We start from the raw sequence: 22,238 nt of genomic DNA on the forward strand, positions 1-22,238 counted from the left end.
ACGGGACCTCTGTATGAGGTCTCGATTTATGTGATCACTGACTGTCCAGTCAGTGATCATATGAATAGTAGTAAGCAAGATGTCACTTCCTGACATCATTGCTTACTACGTGTGAAATCTGTGAATGATCACAGAGGTCACATGGTACAAGGCTATTTACAACAGCCTTGTACCATATGACAAGCTGTGACCAATCACAGCTCTCATAGTATTTCTCAATGGCCGCAAGAATGCAGCTAGAGAGAAGGAGAAATGATTGCTTTTACAGCCTTTATGGGTGTAAATGCAATCAGTGTAAAAAAAAAAATCATCACCCCCCACAAGTAGTACAGTGTCACCATGCTAGGGTGACTTTATGTTAATAAAAAAATTAATAATAATATATAAAAATAAAATAAAAATGTAAAAACATTTTTTGAAAAATTATAATTTTTGGTTATAAACTAATTTTTGTTTTTTTTACTAAAAGATAGATGAAGAGATTATGACCAAGATTTATGAAGAAAGATTATATATTTGCAAAATTTTATAAGAAAAACACTTTTTTCTTCAAAATGTTTGGACTTTTTCATTTATATAGTAAAAAAATAAAAATTCCAGTGGTGAATAAATACCACCAAAATAAAGTTTTATCTGTCTCAAAAAAATACTAAAATTCATATGTGTACAGTATTGCATACCCGCACAATTATAATTCAAAGCGTGATAGCACTGAAAGCTGAAAATTGGCCTGGACGGGAAGGGAGTGAAAGTGTCCGGACTTGAAGTGGTTAAGAAGGAAATACAGGTAAGCCCTTTGCCCCAGCATGCACTCTCTGCCCAGCCCCCCTGCCCAGCCCAGTACTGCCCCTCCATCCCCACCCTGCTCAACTGTGCACACAAGGTGGGGGTAGACAGGCCACACTCTGCGCTTGTAGGTGGGATTGTATGTGAATTTGAAGGTCAGAGGGCCCACCCACGCAACACTAGAGTGTAACCTACCTGCCCCCACCTTGTGTGCACGTGCATGGCTGAGCAGGGCAGAACTTAGCCGGCAGGTGGTAGTGGGGGGCCCCAGATCAATTTTTGCATCAGGGCACACAAGCTTCAAGTCACAACTCTGCCTGTCAGGTTTTTTGCCATCTGTGTCCCATTGGGCAGATTTTCTTTCACTTCCTGTCCCATAGTCAAAGCAGGAAGTGAGAGGAAATCCCTGAAAAGTGAGGGAATCCCCGGTTATTCTGACTCAACTAAATGACGATAAACGTTATATCCCACGACGTATACAGCTATACCATGTGGTGTTGAATCTCTTGCATTGGGTCAGATAGTGTAACTCAATGAATGAACTCACATGTTGAGGAAGTCGGATGAGGAAACCCATTCGATGTTCTGTTTAATGGAGAATATTCATAGGTAGAAAAACGTTAATGTTGTAGCCTCATGAAAGATGCATTCAGGAGAAAGGTTACAGTGGAATGATCACAGAGAGAGGCAGGGGGGAGAATACACAAGTATGGTGAGAGAAAGAGCTCAGCTTAGACAGAAGGAGACAGCTTAAAGACAAGGTGCAATAATAAACAAGTGATGGTCACAGAGAAATAATAATAAATCAAGTAGTGTAACACTGGTTGTCACCAGAACTAGTGTCTCCTCTAAGTTTAGGCTTCTCTTCCTGTTTTGAGGACAACCCAAAATTTGAGATTTTCTTTCACCACACTTTCGGTGATGACAGTAAAAAGGACAAATAGAGATTCCCTAATGGGGGCACAGACAGCAATGATAACCTGACAAGGGATTCTAATCCCTCTTCACTCCATCCAAAACTAAAAAAAAGTTTTGCCTTCAGTTATACTTTAAGCTGCACTTCCTGCCAGGCAAACCACCGCCATCAAAACGGGAATTGAGAGTTAATCTCTCTAATGCAGTCCCAGACAGTAGTAAAACCCAACAGGGGTTCTAACAGACCCCCACTATATAAAAAAAAAAAAAAACAATAAAAAGTTTTGGCTGGACATACATGTAGTTTAATCAGGCTAGTCACATATAGGCATGTCTGGGGGATTGTATATCTGCATTTGATTGAGCAAAATTAATCATTTTTTTTCATAGCAGAGGAGAAGATTTAAAGCTAAACTTTAAAGGGTGTTTGTTAGTTAAAGGATTGTGGCGCACCTCTGCTCAGCTAAATCGAAACTTGCAATATTCTGTGTTATAGATCTCATGTGTTCGAAGCGTTATCTAGTGGCCAAAATGCAGTACTTGTTTTTGATTACCTTGATATTATAAAAAAAAGAATTGTGGCCTCTAGGTGGCACTCATCCATGTCTTTATGGACCTTGTTTTGTGCACTGGAGCACAGTCATATTGGAACAGGAAGGGGCCATTCACAAACTCTTCCCACAAAGTTGGGAGCATGAAATTGTCCAAAATGTCTTGGTATGCTGACGCCTTAAGAGTTCCCTTCACTGGAACTAACAGGCCAAGCCCAACCTCTGCAAAACATCCCCACACCATAATACCCCTCCGCAAACTTTACACTTGGCACAATGCAGTCAGGCAAGTACCGTTCTCCTGAAAAAAAGCATACAAGGGCACACTCTCATCGTGCATTACCGTGGTACACCATGTATTTATTGAGAAAACAAATAGATATATACTCAAAAACCAAAAGAGAGTAAAAACAGAACAGGTTGTCTGCAATGACAGTCCAATACAATGCTGCGCCCTAAATAGGGATAAGCTGACATGTTTCGGGAGACGAACCCCCTTCTCCTATCAACTTCCAAACCCAGACACATCCATCGGATTGCCAGACAGAGAAGCATGATTGGTCACTCCAGAGAACACGTCTCCACTGCTCTAGAGTCTAGTGGTGGCGTACTTTACACCACTGCATCCGACACTTTGCATTGCACTTGGTGATGTAAGGCTTGGATGCAGCTGCTCGGCCATGGAAACCCATTCCATGAAGCTCTCTACACACTGTTGTTGTGCTAATCTGAAGGCCACACAGTCTTTAGCTATTGACTCTGCAGATAATTGGCGACTTCTGCGCACTGTGAGCTTCAGCATGCACTGACCCCGCTCTGTCATTTTACGTGGCCTACCACTTCATGGCTGAGTTGCTGTTGTTCCCAGTTGCTTCCACTTTGTTATAATCCCACTAACAGTTGACCATGGAATATTTAGTAGCAAGGAAATTTCACAGATGGACTTATTGCACAGGTGGCAACCTATCACCACATCATGCTTGAAATCACTGAGCTCCTGAGAGCGACCCATTCTTTCACAAATGTTTGGAGAAGCCGTCTGCATGCCTAGGTGCTTGATTTTATACACCTGTGGCCATGGAGGCGATTGGAACACCTGAATCCAATGATTTGGAGGGCTGTCCCAATACTTTTGGCAATATAGTGTAGAATACAGCAAGAGGCTTGAAGCTGAGCAGATATGCATCACATCGATTCAGTGAACTGAGTATATATTTCTGTCCATCAACTCCTGAGATATACATAGCTCTGATATACACTCACCAGCCACTTTATTAGGTACACCTTGCTAGTGCCAAGAAAATCTCCCCCACACCATTACACCACCACCTCAACAAGGCATATTCCTCCACACAACTGCCACTCACTGGATATTTTCTCTTTTTCGGACCATTCTTTGTAAACCCTAGAGATGGTTGTGCATGAAAATCCCAGTAGATCAGCAGTTTTTGAAATATTCAGAACAGCCCGCCTGGCACCAACAACCATGTCACGTTCAAAATCACTCAAATCCCCTTTCTTCTCCATTCTGATTCTCAGTTTGAACTTCAGCAAGTGGTCTTCACCACATCTAGATGTCTATATGCATTGAGTTGCTGCCATGTGATTGGCTGATTTGTTACCAAGCAATTGAACAGGGGTACCTAATAAAGTGGCCGGTGAGTGTACAGCACAGCTCTTTTCTGTAGGGAAGCAGACCTGAATTTTCTTTGCTACAGCTCAGTAAAGCTTACAGGTCTTGTCCCTCCCCAAATGTTGACTGGACAGTGAAAAGAGAAGCAGCAGATTGAGCTAATCCCAGCTAATCTCTGTCATTCTGCTCTCTCCTCCTATCAGCATGTTTCTTGTTATCATAGGAGCACTGCGGCACACTTCAATAGCTCCTTGTGCTGCTTATTACTTCCCCAGTCTGAGCTTTGCTGCACAGGGACTGCAAGAGGCAGACACCAGGTTAATTCAGGTACTTACACAGCTTGCATTAAAAAAAAAAAGACATATTAAGGATTATAAAGCTGCTTTAGGGTCCATGTACACTAGCATTTTTTACGCTCCTAGAAGCTAAACAGTGTCATCCTATGTGTCCATGCACACTACTTTAGGATGTTAGCATTTTTTGAGCTTCAGCTTCTAGGAGCAGAAAAAAAAAAGTTTTTGTAGAGTTTTTTGAAACGTTTTTTTCAGCAGAAAAAAATGCAAAATGCTTCTAAATGCTACTAAAATGCTATCAACAGCTTTTTCTTTTTCTTTCCTACAACTCCATTCACACTAGCGTTTTTTTAAGCTCAAAAAATGCTGGTAATAGCATTTCTATTTTAGTAGCCTTTAGGAGTGTTAGCATGTTATTAGCGTTTTTTCAGTACATAGTTATATAGTTAGTCTGGCTGAAAAAGACAAAAGTCCATCCAGTTCAACCATAGAACAAAAAAAAAAAGAAGTTATAATCCTACACCCACAGTTGATCCAGAGGAAAGCAAAAAAAAACCCAGCAAAGCATGATCCAATTTGCTCCTGCAGGGGAAAAAATTCCTTCCTGATCCCCGACAGGCAATCGGATATTCCCTGGATCAACTTTAACTATAAATGTTAGTATCCAGTTATATTCTGTGTATCTGTGTACATGTAGAAAAAAAAAATGAAAATGCTAGAAGAAATTGTTAGGAGCATTTTAGTAGCGTTTAGAAGCATTTAGCATTTTTGTTCTGCTGGAAAAACACTCCAAACAACCCCAAAAACTATTTTTTTTCTGCTCCTAGATGCTGAAGCTCTAAGAACACTAATAGCCTAAAGTAGCGTGCATGGACACAGAGGATGACACTATTTAGCTTCTAGGAGCAGAAAAAAAAATGCTGATAACAGCTTCTAGGAGCTTAAAAAAACACTAGTGTGCATGGAGCCTATATGTACTGTAAAAACGCTAATAAAATGCTAACGCTCCTAACTGCTCCCAAACGCTACTAAAATGCTTCTAAAACGCTACTAAAAATCGCTATTATCAGTGTTTTGTATACAGCATTTTTACCAGCATTTTTTGAGTTTAAAAAAATGCTAATGTGCATGGAGCCTTAAAGTGTTACTAAACCCCGGACCCTGCATTCACCATATCTGGTCTCCCAGGACCCCGCATTCACTATATCTGGTCTCCCAGGACCCTGCATTCCCTATATCTGGTCTCCCAGGACCCTGCATTCACTATATCTGGTCTCCCCGGACCCTGCATTCACTATATCTGGTCTCCCTGGACCCTGCATTCACTATATCTGGTCTCCCCGGACCCTGCATTCACTATATCTGGTCTCCCAGGACCCTGCATTCACCATATCTGGTCTCCCAGGACCCTGCATTTACTATATCTGGTCTCCCAGAACCCTGCATTCACTATATCCGGTCTCCCCGGACCCTGCATTCACTATATCTGATGTCCCCGGACCCCGCATTCACTATATCTGGTCTCCCAGGACCCTGTATTCACTATATCTGGTCTCCCTGGACCCTGCATTCCCTATATCTGGTCTCCAGGACCCTGCATTCCCTATATCTGGTCTCCAGGACCCTGCATTCACTATATCTGGTCTCCCAGGACCCTGCATTCCCTATATCTGGTCTCACAGGACCCTGCATTCACTATATCTGGTCTCCCACAGTACACAGAACATGGAAATGCAATTATTTTAGTAATTATAAACTGCTAAATACCTTTTCTCATTAGCAGTATATAACGGGCTTAAGCAGAGCACTGGTTAAAGCTTATAGGAGTTTTCTTTCTGCTCTAGGACAGGGGTTTCAAACTGGCGGCCCTCCAGCTGTTGTGAAACTACAAGTCCTATCATGCCTCTGCCTTTGGGACTCTTGCTTGTAACAGTCAGTCTTGCAATGCCTCATGGGATCTGTAGTTTGGCAACAGCTGGAGGGCCACCAGTTTGACACCCATGCTCTAGAAGAACACAAAACCCCTGAACTCTGTCTGACCAGTGCTGATTGGCCCTGTGCTGATCACATGCACTCTCTCAAGAAAAAAAAAAAAAACCTCTCTAGCACTACACACCAAACTGAGCATGTGCATGCCTACGGTTCAGTCTGGAGATAAGAGGTGGTGGCTTGAAAAAGGGGAGAAATAGAGAAGAAAGGATCAAATGGCCTTTTTACACAATGCAGAGGATTAACCCCTTAGGTTCCACAGTGAGTATAACAAGCATGCTTTACTGCATATACTGACTGATTTTACTGTTGTGGGTTTAGTGATGCTTTAATGGTAGTAATCTGTGTGCTAAGATCTTAGTGAAGAGTTTTAGGTCAAGATTCAATATCGAAATGATGACAGTGAAAACAGTGTGTAAGATCGTTGATATCTTTCGTCAGTACCTGCAACGGTTTTTAAAATGTCGCATATGAAAAATTTGAAATACTGTAATTTGTCTCAATTTCTCCGGTACAAGCAGTTTTGAATATTAAGACCAATATCCCACGCTAGGAGCTCCACCTTTTTATTTTAACCTCTTCTATACCGGGCACCTTTACCCCCTTCTTGCCCAGTTGTCGCATTTTGAATGACAATTGTGCGTTCATGCAACGCTGTATTCATAAAAAAAATTATCATTTTTTTCACACAAATAGAGCTTTCTTTTGGTGGTATTTAATCACCACTGAGTTTATTTTTTGCTAAATAAATGAAAAAAAAAACCTTTTGCACAAAAACCCTGCTTTTTTGTTAATTTATGTTTGCAAATAAATACCATTTTTTCATAAATTTAGGCTAAATTGTATTCTGCTACATTTCTTAGGTGAAAATACCCCAAATTAGTGTATAGGAAAGTTATAGAGTCCACAAACCATGTATACCGTATATCGATCAATCCTGATGTACTGATGGACAATCTCATTTCTTATGGCCCGAAAACGCCAGGATAGTACAGATATCTCTCAAATTATCCATTTGTGGAAAATAGACAGTCCAAGGTATTTGGTAAGAGGCATGGCGAGTTTTTTGAAGTTGTAATTTTTTGTCACAATTTTTTGGAAAATGAAGAATTTTTTTTACATATTGTCATCAGTCCAGTCCAGTGTTATCATATAACTGGTGTGGTGGTGATCAGGGACACAGACTGGTAACAGTAAATAAATAAATATTTTTTTTCTATTATTTTTTATTCATTATATTTTTTTGTCAATTTTTTTTACTGTGACCAGAGCTATAAAATGTTACCATAGTAACATTGTACTACTCTGGGAAAGTGATATATTTTTTTTTACACATTATGATTGCTAATACCAATGTATTTTATTGATATTAGCAACCATTTTACTGAATGAAACTGATTCATTCAGTCTTTTGTTGTGATTATCTGTGATTGGACAAAGCTCATCACATGGTACGATTGGGCTGTGATTGGCCCTGTCTGTACCGTGTGACCGCTGTGACCAATCACAGCTAACAACACAATTGTATACAATGGATGGCATGAAAGGAAGCCATCCATTGTATTTTTATTTATTTATTTCAGGTACTTATATAGCGCTGTCAATTTACACGCGCTTTACATATATATTGTACATTCACATCAGTCCCTAACCCTCAAGGGGTGTACAATCCCTAACTCACATTCATACATACTGTACACATACTACGGCCAATTTAGACAGGAGCCAAATAACCTACCAGTATGTCTTTGGAGTGTGGGAGGAAACCAGAGTACTTGGAGGAAACTCCCGCAAGCACAGGGAGAACATGCAAACTCCAGGCAGGCAGGTGGTGCAGTGGTTGGGATGTAAAAAATTGTCATGTGATCTGCTGTGTCATGCGATCTGTCATGTGATCGGTCACAGTAGTCAAATGACACTGGCAGCGGGCTGGTGTAGTGATCTGTCATGGGCTGTGTCCAGTGGACACAGCTGGTGACAGATTGCGCCGCTGCGTAGCCCTGCGAGAAGCACCTTCTGATAGGCTGTCATATGACGTCCACTCAGAAGGAGGAGCATCCCGCCCGGCCTACAGCAGATTTTTATAAATGCTTTTATATTACAGTGAATAGAATGTGCTAACTAATATGTTAATGGCTCTGCTTCTATTTAAGGTACTGACCCTCCGAAATATTGAAATGTTTTAGGAGTAAATAAACACTATAACAACGCATATCAATCTTAAATTATGCTGTGCAAAAAACAAATATGTTGTTCTTCATAATAAAGTGCAAGTATTTTTGCTGTGCTCCCCGCCAAGGATTCAACCCTTATATTATCTTGTGCAAAAATTGAAGTCTCTTATTGTACCAGTGTGCTGTTCTTAATCAAGTGCGAATATTCTTGCCTTTAAAAAGCGATATCCAAGCATTAAATGCTGGTCCAGAAATGACGCACTGACGTGCGTTCCAACGGCCGGATGTGATGTCCCCAAAGGCGTCCATTGACGCGTTTCACCTCTCCAGTGTTTTATGGATGGATACTGCTTTTTAAATGTGAGCGCAATCTATATTGTCTCATTTCTTATAATAAACGGGAATTCACTATGTGGGTCCCCTTCTTTATACCTCTATGTATTTATGTGAAACCACATTCCTGTGAAAGCTGTTTTGATATACAGTTGCAAGAAAAAGTATGTGAACCCCTTGGGATTACATGGAGTTTTGCATGAATTGGGCATAAAATGTGCCCTGAACGTCATGTAAGTCACAACAATAGAAGAACACAGTCTGCTGAACATAATACTACACAAACATTAGATGTTGCCATGGTTTAATTGCACATAACATGTAAACATTCACAGTGCAGGGAGGAAAAAGTATGTGAACCTTTGGACTTAATAACTGGTTGACCCTCCTTTGGCAGCAATAACCTCAACCAAACGTTTCCTGTAGTTGCAGATCAGACCTGCACAACGATCTGGAGTAATTTTGGACCACTCCTCTTCACAAAACTGTTTCAGTGTAGCAATATTCTTGGGATGTCTGGTGTGAATCGTTCCCGTAAGGTCATGACACAGCATTTCAATCGGGTTGAGGTCAGGACTCTGACTGGGCCACTCCAGAAGGCGTATTCTGTGCTGTTGCAGCCATTGTTTTGTTGAATTACTTGTATGCTTTGGGTCATTGTCCTGTGGCATCACTCATCCTCTGCGGAGCTTCAGTTGGCGGACAGATGGTCGTACGTCTTCCTGCAAAATGTCTTGATAAACTCTGGAATTCATTTTCCCATCAATGACAACAATCCGTCCAGGCCCTGAGGCAGCAAAGCAGCCCCAAACCATGATGCTCCCTCCACCATGTTTTACAGTGGGGATGAGGTTTTGATGTTGGTGTGCTGTGCCTTTTTTTCTCCACACATAGTGTTGTGTGTTCTTCCCAAACAACTCAATCTTGGTTCCATCTGTCCACAGTATATTTTGCCAGTAGTGCTGTGGAACATCCAGGTGCTCTTTTGCAAACTTCAAACGTGCTGCAATATTCTTTTTGGACAGCAATGGCTTCCTCCGTGGTGTCCTCCCATGTACTCCATTCTTGTTTAATGTTTTCCTTATTGTAGATGTGTCAACAAAAATGTTAGCATGTGCCAGAGATTTCTGTAGGTCTTTAGCTGACACTCTGGGATTCTTCTTTACCTCATGCAGCATTCTGCGCTGTGCTCTTGCAGTCATTTTGACAGGACGACCATGCAAAGGGAGAGTAGCAACAGTGCTAAACTTTCTCCATTTGTAGACAGTCTGTCTTACCATGGACACATGAACATCAAGGCTTTTGGAGATACTTTTGTAAACCCTTTCCAGCTTCATGCAAGCCAACAATTCTTGATCGTAGGTCTTCTGAGAGCTCTTTTCTGCGAGGCATGGTTCAAATCAGACAGTGCTTCTTGAAACCAGTAAACCCAAAACAGGTGTGTGTTTTTTAAGGGCAGGACAGCAGTCAGCAACACATCCAATATCATCACACTGATTGGAGTCAAGGTTGGCTCACTCCTGGCTCCAATTAGCTCTGGGAGAAGTCATTAAGCTAGGGCCTCACATACTTTTTCCTCCCTGCACTGTGAATGTTTACATGTTATGTGCAATTAAACCATGGCAACATCTAACGTTTGTGTAGTATTATGTTCAGCAGACTGTGTTCTTCTATTGTTGTGACTTAGATGACGTTCAGAGCACATTTTATGCCCAATTCATGCAAAACTCCACGTAATCCCAAGGGGTTCACATACTTTTTCTTGCAACTGTACATCTCTATTGGAAGAGGATATCATTGCAGAGGAGGACCACAAGTCCCTGCCGAATTGGAAACTTTTCACAAGTGCACTACACTCTTATACATTATTAAGAGTCCATGAAAGTTGGTGAGTGGGATCACTGTTGTGGAGCACACGAATATTAGCACTTGATTAAGAAGAACGGCACACTAGCACAATAAGACAAGATCATTTAAAGTGGTTCTAAAGGCTGGTGGTTTGTGAAGGGGATCAAATACTTATTTCCTTCATGAACATGCAAATCGGTGCATAATTTGTTAGACATGCATTTCTTTTGAATTTTTTGTTGCTATTCTCTGTGTTACAATACACCTACCATTCGATTTTTAGACTGATCATTTCTTTGTCAGTGGGCAAACATTCAAAATCAGCAGGGGATCAAATACTTATTTCGTTCACTGTGTGTATATATATATATATATATATATATATATATATATATACACACATACATACACATGATTTTGCACTTCTGGGTAGGAGACGCCACCCTACCCACGCCGCTATTGGCTGCTGGATATGTCACTTACAGGGTCCCAGCCGTCGATTCCAGGACAGGACTCGGTGATTGCCGGCAGGGCTGAGAGGGGAGAGATCTGAGTATAAACCACACAGGTCTGTCTCCTGCCAGCAAGGACATGCTGCTTTGTATTTCTCTGCACAGCATGTCTCCCAAGTAACACACACACAGCAGACAGTTAACCCTTTGATCGCCCCAGATGTTAACCCCTTCCTGCCCAGTGTCATTAGTACAGTGTCAGTGCTTTTTATTAGCACTGATCACTTTATTAGTGTCACTGGAGATGTCAGTGGACGTTAGTCCGTTCCCACTGAGTGTCAGAATGCCTGCCACAGTCCCGCTATAAGTCACTGATCGCCGCCATTGCTAGTATTAATAAGGAAAAAAAATTCCAATATATACTGTGTATACTGCCATTTGTAGACGCTATAACTTTCACGTAAACCAATTAATATATGTATTGTAATCCCATGTTTTGGGATTTTTTTTTAGCAAAGATATGTAGCAAAGTACATTTTGGCCTAAATGTATGAAGAATTTTTTTTTCATTGGATATGTTTTATAGCAAAAATTCAAAATGTAAATTTCAAAATTGTCGGTCTGTTTTTGTTTATAGCGCAAAAAAATTAAAAATGCAGAGATTATCAAATACCACCAAAAGAAAACTATTTGTGGGGAAAAAAAGGACATACATTTCATTTATGTACAGTGTTGTATGGCCTGGTGAAGAAGCGGGGTGAATCCTCTGGAGGGCACATGGTTAAAATAGGCAGCACTTACTTGTAAAACATTTAAACATGCTCAAAGCAACTTCACCCTTTATATTTTACCAAAACAATTTGCATTATAAAGACTTTTAAAGAAATGTATCCTAAATATAATAAATAACATTATATGCCAATTGAACCCCTATTCTATTAAACAGACTATAGGATGCGGGAGTGTGAACTCTACATGCATATACTCTACATCAGAGGTGTCAAACTGGCGGCCCTCCAGCTGTTGTGAAACTACAAGTCCCATCATGCCTCTGCCTCTGGGAGTCATGCTTGTAACTGTCAATCTTGCAATGACTCATGGGACTTGCAGTTTGGAAACAGCTGGAGGGCCGTTAGTTTGACACCCGTGCTCTACATTGATGCAGATAATGATCGTGATTTTTTTGGTGTGTTCTACTTACAGTCAGCAGTACTGGCTCCGGCAACTCCATTCAATTTTGATTCCGCGATTTTTACAAACTCACACCTGCTTATCTGCTTACCATCTGAGAAATAGCTTAAGTACAGACAAAGCGCAAGGAACAGAATGACCTTCATATCGATTCACCAAGTTTCTTGAAAAGAGATCTAAAAAAAAAAAAACCAAGATACCTATGTATAAAAGAGTGACCCAAAGCAAAACAGACATGTTATAGATGGAAATATAAGTCTTTCAATTAGATTGACTACAATATTTCTTACTAGGCACCCGAATATTGTTTCATCAATTTAACCCTTTCATGACGAAGGGTATTTACGCCTGAACACAATTTTGCAACTTCGACATGTTAAAACTGTACATATCATCACAACTACTTGGTGTATCCAGGTTTTTTCAGGACGTATTGGCCTGTCATTTGTCAGTGAATGGTAATGGATTCCTCAACCACATACCTGTGTGCCCATAGTAACAGAAACAATAGTGTGCAGTTTGCTTCTTTCATCTTCCTAAAACACACTGACAATGACTCACACTGATACGAATTTAAATTTTTATTTTAAATCCTGCCTAAAATACACTGATCCTGACCATGACCTTTGACCCCACTCTTCACTTTAACCTCCCTAGCGGTCTGATTATGTCAATATGTCTGTGCTCAAAGCGGTACATTTTTTTCTATGGAAATATGTAGTTTTTTTATTGCAGGCCTGTAATTTTTAGGAATAACTCACTGAAACAAGAGTCTAGTAAACATCCCGGGTATGATAAAATTTGAAACTAGAAATCATAAATTATAATATAATAAATAATCCTAAAAAATAATATTATAATAATAATAATAATACATTTAATTCAATAATATAATCAAACCAAAAACAATGAAATCTGAAATAGAGCACCGAGTTCACACATCACTGAGCAAAGTCGCAAAATCGTTTTCAGTGTCTGATGATGAATTTCCCCACGAATCATTATCACTCAATTCTGCAAGTGGTTCTGATTTACTATCGCTGTTCTCTAGCTGGTCTAAAACCGATTTTGACCTAAAGGGACGCTTTTTGGACGCCATGGACATTTGACAGTTTCCAGGCAGAAAGAACAGTAAAAATGCAGGCAGGGCACAGGACAAAGCACTCGGGACAAAATGTATGTGAAATGGTTTGATACAGTAATGTTTTACTATGTGATTTTAGTGTAATTAGTGAATGTTACTTTTTAACATTTTAAAATTTCTCACCGGTTCCGTCCCCTGTACATCCCGACACTCGCAGGGAACGGAACCCAGAAGACATATGTAGGCATCGACTGGAGGAGATGGCCGGGGACGCTGCAGGAGGGACATTGTGGGAGTGCAGGACAAGGTAAGTGCTGAAGGGATCCCGGAGCAATGCTGCAATGTAATCCCGAGTGTAGCTTGGGGTTAACGCTTTTGGTACTGAGAATTAACCCCGAGCTACACTCAGGAAGACCGCCAGGGGGGTTAATTCTTAGGCCCCTTCCACATGGGGTGGGATCTATTGGTGTCTACCTGCACAGCGGGAAATCTCTGAGCAGGCGGATGGCTGGTCCGTGTCCGCTCCGCTTACGTAGCGCAGACACAGCCAGCTCTTTTCTATGGGAGGTCGGATGTAAACAAGCCACCTGTCCATTTACACCAGACTGCTATCCAATCCGATCTGCCAAATAGATAGGGAAGGGACCCCCATCCATCTGTTTTTAATGGAAAGGATTGGATGTCAGCATGTCCGTTGACACCTGCTGCTCCATAGAGGAGACTGGAGGGTCCGTACTGGTCCACCTGAAAAACTGACAGGCAGACCTGATTGGTCTGCTGGTCTGACACTGACCTAGATAAAACCTTGATCTAGCGATTTTAGATCTTTAGATAAGTGAACTTCTGAGCCTACTATACAATATAAATAAACAAACGAATAGGTGCTGCTGCTGATATCAATTGTGTTCCCACAACAACAGCAAAATAAACTAGAAAAGCTACAATTTCTGGGGAAAGTGTGTGAAGTGTTCTTGCCTCCACCAGTAGTCTACAACTGGAGTGGGCGGAGTAACTGGGTGGAGTGGCTTGAGTAACTGTTGTGTGATTGGAGTGGCTTGAGTAACTGTTGTGTGATTGGAGTGGCTAGAGTAAAATGGGCGGCTTAAGTTGCAAACAAATGGTCATATTATGAAAACTATCAGGACTATGGCTTAGCCGTGGACATTTTTAGTGGCAGCAGGGATAGCTGAACGTTTTGATACAACGCATGTAAAACTTGCATGTATGTAATAAGACATCTCCATAAATCCGGACCTCGCAATATCTTATTTAGCCACTAGAGGGCTATCCACTCCTCTTTTCCCAGTAAATTTCCCCTCCAGATCAATCTGCCCCCAGTAAAATCCCTCCCCAGGTTTGTCTGTCCCCAGTAAACCTCCCCTCCCCCCAAGTCAGTCTGTCTCCAGTAAAATCCCCCCCAGGTCAGTCTTTTCCCAGTAAATCCCCCTCCAGGTTCATCTGTCCATAGTAAATTTCCTTCCCCCCCCCGCAGGTCAGTCTGTCCCCAGTAAACCCCCCCCCCACTGCAGGTCAGTCTGTCCCCAGTAAAATCCCCCCTAGGTCAGCCTTTTCCCAGTAAATCCCCCTGGTTAATCTGTCCATAGTACATTTCCTCCCACCCCCCGCAGGTCAGTCTGTCCCCAGTAAAACCCCCCCACAGGTCAATCTGTCCCCGGTAAAATCCCCCTGCAGGTCAGTCTTTTCCCAGTAAAATCACCCCCAGGTCAGTCTTTTCCCAGTTAATCTGTCCATAGTAAATTTCCTCCCCCCCCCCGCAAGTCAGTCTGTCCCCAGTAACCCCCCCAGCAGGTCAGTCTTTTCCCAGTAAAATCCCCCCTAGTTCAGTCTTTTTTCCAGTAAAATCCCCCCCAGATCAGTCTTTTTTCCAGTAAAATCCCCCCCAGATCAGTCTTTTTTCCAGTAAAATCCCCCCCAGATCAGTCTCTTCCAAGTAAACTCCCCCAGGTCAGTCTTTTCCCAGTAAATCTCCTTAATCCCCCATCCAGGTCAAACTGTCCCCAGTAAAATACCACTCCCCCCCCCCCGGCCAGTCTGTCCCCAGTAAAATTCTCCCCAGGTCAGTCTTTTCTCAGTAAAATCACCCTTCCAGGTCAATCTGTTCCCAGTAAATCCCCCCCAAGGTCAGTCTGACCTCAGTAAAATCCCCCCAGGTCAGTCTTTTTTCCAGTAAAAACACCCCCAGGTCAGTCTTTTCCCAGTAACTTCCCCCTCCAGGTCAATCTGTCCCTAGTAAAATCCCCCCCCCTCCAAGGTCAGTCTGTCTGCAGTGAAATTCCCCTCCCCCCAGGTCAGCCTGCCCCCAGTACATTCCCCTCAGTACATTAACCTCCCCCCCCAGTTAGTCTGTCCTCCAGACCTGGGAGGGAAGATTGCACTGGGGGACAGACTGACTTGGGGGGGATGACCCTACATCCTCCTCAACTATGGTGACCTCCTTCCCCAATTCACGCAACGTGATGCAGAGCCTCTAGCAGCAGCCAATGTCCAATCTAGACATCCTACCTGACCCATGCATGTTCAACTCAATCATCTCCCCTCCCGGTGTCATCCTCATGCCTCATGTGATGCAGCACACCTTGTCATTGTCATCCTTACACTTAAGTGCAAAAAACATGACTCCTAGAATCATCCAGGAAGAAGCAGGGGGTAGAGGGCTCTGCAATGTCAGATGTGACAGCTGCCACCACCAGGTCATGCATTCCCAGCAGGCTGATCACAAGGTACACACACAATGACTACAGAGAGCCTGTCAGCCTATAGAGCGGTTCTGCACACATGGTGCCACCTACAAGCCTTGCATGTTTCGGCACGTGTTGTGCTCCCTCCTTCCTGCCTTATTTCTAGGGTCTATTCTAGCTCAGAGTTAGCTTCCTGATGAAGCGATTCCACGAATTGCATTGAGGCCTGGCCATTATTGTCACTTCAGGTCCCCATTGAACGTCACTTCCGGTGGTCTGGAGTCTGCTCATGGAATGCACACCCACCTGTCCTGTTAGACGAAGTGGTGGTGTTGCGGTTCTTTCACATTTTGCGAATATCCAGTACCTGGAGTGGCACTTTTTATCTTGTCATGCACAATTTTTAATAAAACTTACTACGCTATGGGTGGAATGTTTTCTCTTTTTATGTGTGTATTGTCATACATGCTATGAGTATGAGGAGATCCTGGAGATATTGGTCTTCTTTTCAACATCTCCTGGTCTGTATATTCTATATGGTATGCCTGAACTAGATCTGGAGATCCTGTTGGTGCCTTTTCCCTTTAGCATTTGATTATATGAGAAACGTGGCTTGTGATTGGATCTGGTAAGCCTCTAATTCTACCGCACGTTGGTGGTGAAGAATTATAGTTTATCACATCGGACACCAATGTTGGGTGCATGGTTGGTTGGATCATTGATATCTTGAAAGGACAATAGTACATTTATGGACACTTTACAACGTTTTGGATTGTAGCAATTATCTATGTGTGTCTACATTTCTGCATTAATATTTTTTATAATATGCACTACTAGCCTCAAGAGTTTAGCACTTTTATATTAATATTTTGATGTATACAATGCATTATTTAATATATCCTGTATGTATACAATGTATTATATAATATGTCCTGTATGTATATAATGTATTATATAATATATCCTGCATGTAGACAATGTATCCTGTATGTATACAATGTATCGTATCATGTATGTAGACAATGTATCATATAATGGATCCTGTATGTATGCAATGTATTATATAATATATCCTGTATGTAGATTATGTATCATATAATATATTCTGTATGTTTACAATGTATTATATATTTTTTATGTATACAATGTATTATATAATGGATTCTGTATGTATACAGTACAATGTAGCATATAATATATCCTGCATGTATACAATGTATTATATATTTTGTATGTATACAGTGTATTATATAATATATCCTGTATGTTTACAATGTATTATATAATATATCCTGTATGTATACAATGTATTATATAATATATCCTGTATGTATACAATGTATTATATATTTTGTATGTATATAATGGATCATGTATGTATGTATACAAGGTATTATATAATGGATCCTGTATGTATACAATGTATTATATATTTTGTATGTATATAATGTATTATATAATGGATCCTGTATGTATACAATGTATCATATAATATATCCTGTATGTATACAATGTATCATATAATATATCCTATATGTATACAATGTATTATATAATGGATCCTGTATGTATACAATGTATTATATATTTTGTATGTATACAATGTATTATATAATGGATCCTGTATGTATACAATGTATTATATATTTTGTATGTATACAATGTATTATATAATGGATCCTGTATGTATACAATGTATTATATAATAGATCCTGTATGTATACAATGTATTATATAATGGATCCTGTATGTATACAATGTATCATATAATATATCCTGAATGTATACAATGTGTTATATAATGGATCTTATATGTATGCAATGGGGTTGACTTACTAAAGGCAAATAGACTATGTACTTTTCAAGTGCAGTTGTATTTTTTTCCCCAGAGCTTAGTGAATGTGGTGAAGCTCTGCTGATTTCCATCATCTAATCATGTGCAAACAAAAATGCTGTTATTTTTTTATTTTCTTTGCCCGGATTGGGTATCCTTTACAAAGTGACGCTTTAATATTTTCACTAAGCTCTGGGGAAAATGAGTGCAATGGCACTTGCAAAGCACACAGTCTATTCTCCTTTAGTCAATGAACTCATATGTATCTATTTCTCCAATTAAGATGTGAAAACATAGAGTGGACTTTACAGCAACTGATCTCTATGAGAGCCAGTCAGAGGCTATACCAGTAATCAGGCTTCCTGGTTCCCAATTGTTAGTATGAGAGCAGGACTGTCACTGACAGCTCAGTCTCTGATCTGGGAACGTGTTGTGCAGAGCGTGATCAAATATATAGAACGGCTCATGTACGCACCATCACGGATAAGGACCTACTTCTGTGAGGTTGCCTATACAGTATACATGTGGCTTAAGAAAAGGGTTTACTAAATTTTACAAAGCATCATCAAATCTTAAAGTGGAGCTCCAGCCACAGTATGAAAAAAAAATAAGAGTCAGCAGCTCTAAAAACTGTAGCTGCTGACTATTAAAAAACACACTTACCTGTCCCTCGATCCTGCAGTGTCCTCAACACAGCCAGTTTCTCCAGCCGTCCTCTCTTCTCAGCACTGGCATCTTCAGTGTGGGCTGTGACAGCTTGCAGCTTCACAGTTGGGTGCCCACTGCGCATGTGCAAGAAGCGCTGCGCTTTGTGAATGGCCCCGTAGTCTTCTGTGACCTGTCATGTGTCCCAGAAGACTACGGGGAGGAATTTCCGCTTCCGATCGCCTAGGAGATCGCAGCGGAAGTGGGAGCAGGTACCTGTCAAAATTGGGTACCCGCTCCCCCGAGGTGCCAATCCTTAAAGGGGTGCGGGGGAAAAAGCCTTAAAGCGAAACTTCCCCTTTTGGGTGGAGCTCCACTTTAATATACAAAGAATATGTGTAATAACAATAGATCTGTCACATTATTCCTGGTAATCTTTTAGCAGATATTTTAAAAATCCAGTTTTTAGGAAATCACTAAAGGGTCTATGTTTTCACCTAGAAAACATGTGAATATTTGGTGAAAAAAAAAGTGTGAATCTGGAGTAAAAACATACACCCGTTAATCTTTTTTTGCTGTCAGAGCTGTTTTTGCATTTTTTTGCACACATGTTTAGAAAATCGATTTCGGCCTGAAGATTACACAAAACCCCCAAAACAATATATATTTTCTGAAAGCAGACACGCTAGAGAATAAAATAGTGGTAGTTGTAATTTTTTATGTCACACAATATTACTGAAAAGTAAAAAAGAATTTTAGGGCACGCAAGCACAATAAATTATCACTTTTTTTGGTAAAATATAAAGATGAGGTTGTACGGAGTAAATAGATACCCAACATGTCAAACCTTAAATTTGTGTGTGCCTGTAAAAAGGCAAAAAACGTCCATCGCCTACGCTTTAAGAGCTTATTCACACATGTGCGGTGCTGATTGAAGCTCGGGTTTCACATCTAATTGATACAGTAGCTGTTCGCAGGTTTACATCAGGTTCAGGACAGGATTAGCTCAAGATCTTATCCTGTTCACACATATGCAGTTTAAGAATGGGCATCACAGTGGCTAAATGGTTAGCACTTCCACCTGGTGGTACTAGGGTCATTGGATCAAATCCCAACAACGGCACCACCTGCCTGGAGTTTGCACATTCTCCCTGTGCCTGTGTGGGTTCCTCCAGGTACTCCAGTTTCCTCCCACACTCCAAAGCCATGCTGGTAGGTTAATTGGATCCTAACTAAATTGGCCCTAGTGTATGAATGTATGTTAGGGACTTTAGATTGTACACCCCTTGAGGATTAGGGACTGATGTGAATGTACAATATATATGTAAAGTGCTACAGAAATTGATGGCACTATACAAGTACCTGTAATAAATAGTGAGAATGGTTCCCATAGAAGTCAATAGCCTATAGTCAGCACCTGAATCTGAAGCCACTGCTCAGAAATCGAACATTATTCCTTTTAAAACCGCACTGAATCTGCACCGGCCATGCACCGGACATATGTGAACATGCACCATAGGAAGCAATGCTATTTCACATGTCATATGGATTGGATGCAGTTCAAACCACATCCAGTCGGCATATATGTGAACCAGCCCTTCAGGTGCAGAAGCTCCATTGGCTGTACTTCTGTGGATCACAGGAATGCAGTTCGTTCTCCAATCCTGTGACCCGTTCTCAGCTGAGAGAGGGCTGAAGTCCACTGTCAGCTGACGTCACTCAGCCTGTCCAGGCTGGAAAAAGATCCCGACTTCACAGTTGGGATCCGCCCCAGAATCTGGAATGGCACCTGGCTCAGCCTCTTAGTGCAGTGCTTAGAGCCTGAGCTAGCCGCTCCCTCCCCCTCCACAGCCCAGCGCTCCAATGCGCTAAGTTCTCTACCTTAGAGCAGGCGGGGGACAGATGCAGCATCAGACCGATGCTACATCCACCTAGGGGAAAGTATAATTGGGGGAAAAAAAGCCCTACTTCTCTTTTAAAAGCCCCTTTTAGGTCATTTATTCCGGACTGCGTGGCAATACGTAACATGTGTATCACAATCTACGTTTTCATGAGTAGGCACCCCCAACATGTGCGTTTACAGTCATACGTTCATATATGTGGGGGTGGGGGGGCCTAGAAAAAAATTGGGGGGGGATTTTATGTGCTTAGGTGTAACTTTAATTTGTTTACAATTAAAAAAGAGATTTTTAAGTATCACCACAATTTTCACAAATTCCACAATTTTAAAATGTGATATGTTATGTATCTATTTATTCGGCGTAAAATTATTTTTTAGATTTTACAAAAATACTACGTTATCTATTGTGTTTTCTTGGATTAAAATTCATTAAATTGTGTTTGAAAAACTGCTCCGCAAATACTGTGTGACATAAAGCATTGCCATTTTATTCTATAGGGTCTCTGCAAAAAAAAAATAATGTTTGGTGGTTCTAAGTAATTTTCTAGCAAAAAATTCTGATTTAAACTTGTAAACAAACGTACCAGTAAAAGTTTGGTCTTCCAGTGGTTAGGGAAGGGAAGTTTATAAAGTAAATTTTACTGAACAATCCAAATTACACTTCAGGGAGAGATCTTCAGGGACCTGCTTTCGTGGGGCTAGAAAACATTTTTTTCGATGTGCTTAGGTAGAACTTTAATTTATTTACAATTAAAAAAAAGAGATTTTTAAGTATCAAAGTTTGTCACCATTCCACAATTTTAAAATGTGACATGTTATGTATCTATTTACTCGGCGTAAAATTATTTTTTATATTTTACAAAAAAAACTAGGTTTTCTATTGTGTTTTCTTGCATTAAAATTCTTTAAAGTTTATTTTTTTCAAACAAATTGTGTTTGAAAAATTGTTGCACAAATCCTGTGTGACATAAACTATGCCATTTTATTCTATAGGGTCTCTGCAAAAAAAAAAATATAATGTTTAGTGGTTCTAAGTAATTTTCTAGCAAAAAAATCTGATTTAAACTTGTAAAGAAAAGTGCCAGTAAAGGTTTGGTCTTCCAGTGGTTAGGGTAGGGAAGGGAAGTTTATAAAGTCAATTTTACTGAACAATCCAAATTACACTTCAGGGAGAGATCTTCAGGGACCTATTTTCGTAGGTTACAGTTCACAGAGGTGTCTTGGCTTGGCAGGTGGCACCTATAAATTGCAGATATTGCTAGGGGTCTCTCTCACTTGAATAATGAACACTTCTAAGCCAAGGTTACCGTTTAGTATTGTTTTTTCTTTGAGCTTGTACTACAAAAAAAAAATCAAGCATGCCTAGAAAAATACTGTAAAAAGTCATTTTGCTTACCTTGTCTTGTGTAGAGCAGCCTGTACACTTGGTAAAATGAGTCCCTTTTATACCATATAATAAACTTCCACCCTACAAATTGGACATCCCCCTGAATTAATCTAGAATTTACATTTTAGGTGTGTACAGCCGTACAACCAGTTCAAGGAGCTTACGCAAACATAAGCAATGTTGGTAATTATCTAATTTTTTTTGTTTACAAACCATTTTATTTTTCAAGGAATAGACTGTAAAATGACATTACAGCTTCAAACAGTGTGTAATACAGTAACAAGGCACAACTAAAGTGTACATTTCAAAAAGGCATAGTCATATAGAGTAAAGAAAGGGTTAAGAGAAGAAGAGAGAATAGAGTTTAAGTACATGAGCTATATAGATATAGAGGTAGGCAGAGTTATACATCTACCAACAGAGTAAGTCAATCCACCCAAATGAGGAATGTCCTTACACCCTGTTCCAAATTATTATGCAGAGGATATTTTTCTCATTTACCTAAATAATTGATGTAAATAACA

General features: G+C 40.5%; 1 protein-coding gene across 1 annotated transcript in view; it reads right to left on the minus strand.

The window, feature by feature from the left end:
- Positions 1-21,809, minus strand: part of LOC149455795 (lysozyme C-like) — a 51,591-nt gene extending 29,782 nt beyond the window's left edge. The window contains exons 1-2 of the mRNA XM_089685881.1: positions 21,724-21,809; positions 12,176-12,341 (exon numbers count right to left, since the gene is read on the minus strand). Coding sequence (XP_089542007.1) covers positions 12,176-12,311 — 136 coding nt within the window. The 5' untranslated portion in view covers positions 12,312-12,341; positions 21,724-21,809. The remainder of the gene's footprint in view (positions 1-12,175; positions 12,342-21,723) is intronic.
- Positions 21,810-22,238: the final 429 nt, after the last annotated feature.

The sequence above is a fragment of the Staurois parvus genome, unplaced genomic scaffold (assembly GCF_062004578.1).
Source record: "Staurois parvus isolate SC_StPar_1 unplaced genomic scaffold, SC_StPar_1.0 ptg000388l, whole genome shotgun sequence".
In the NCBI taxonomy this organism is placed as follows: domain Eukaryota; kingdom Metazoa; phylum Chordata; class Amphibia; order Anura; family Ranidae; genus Staurois; species Staurois parvus.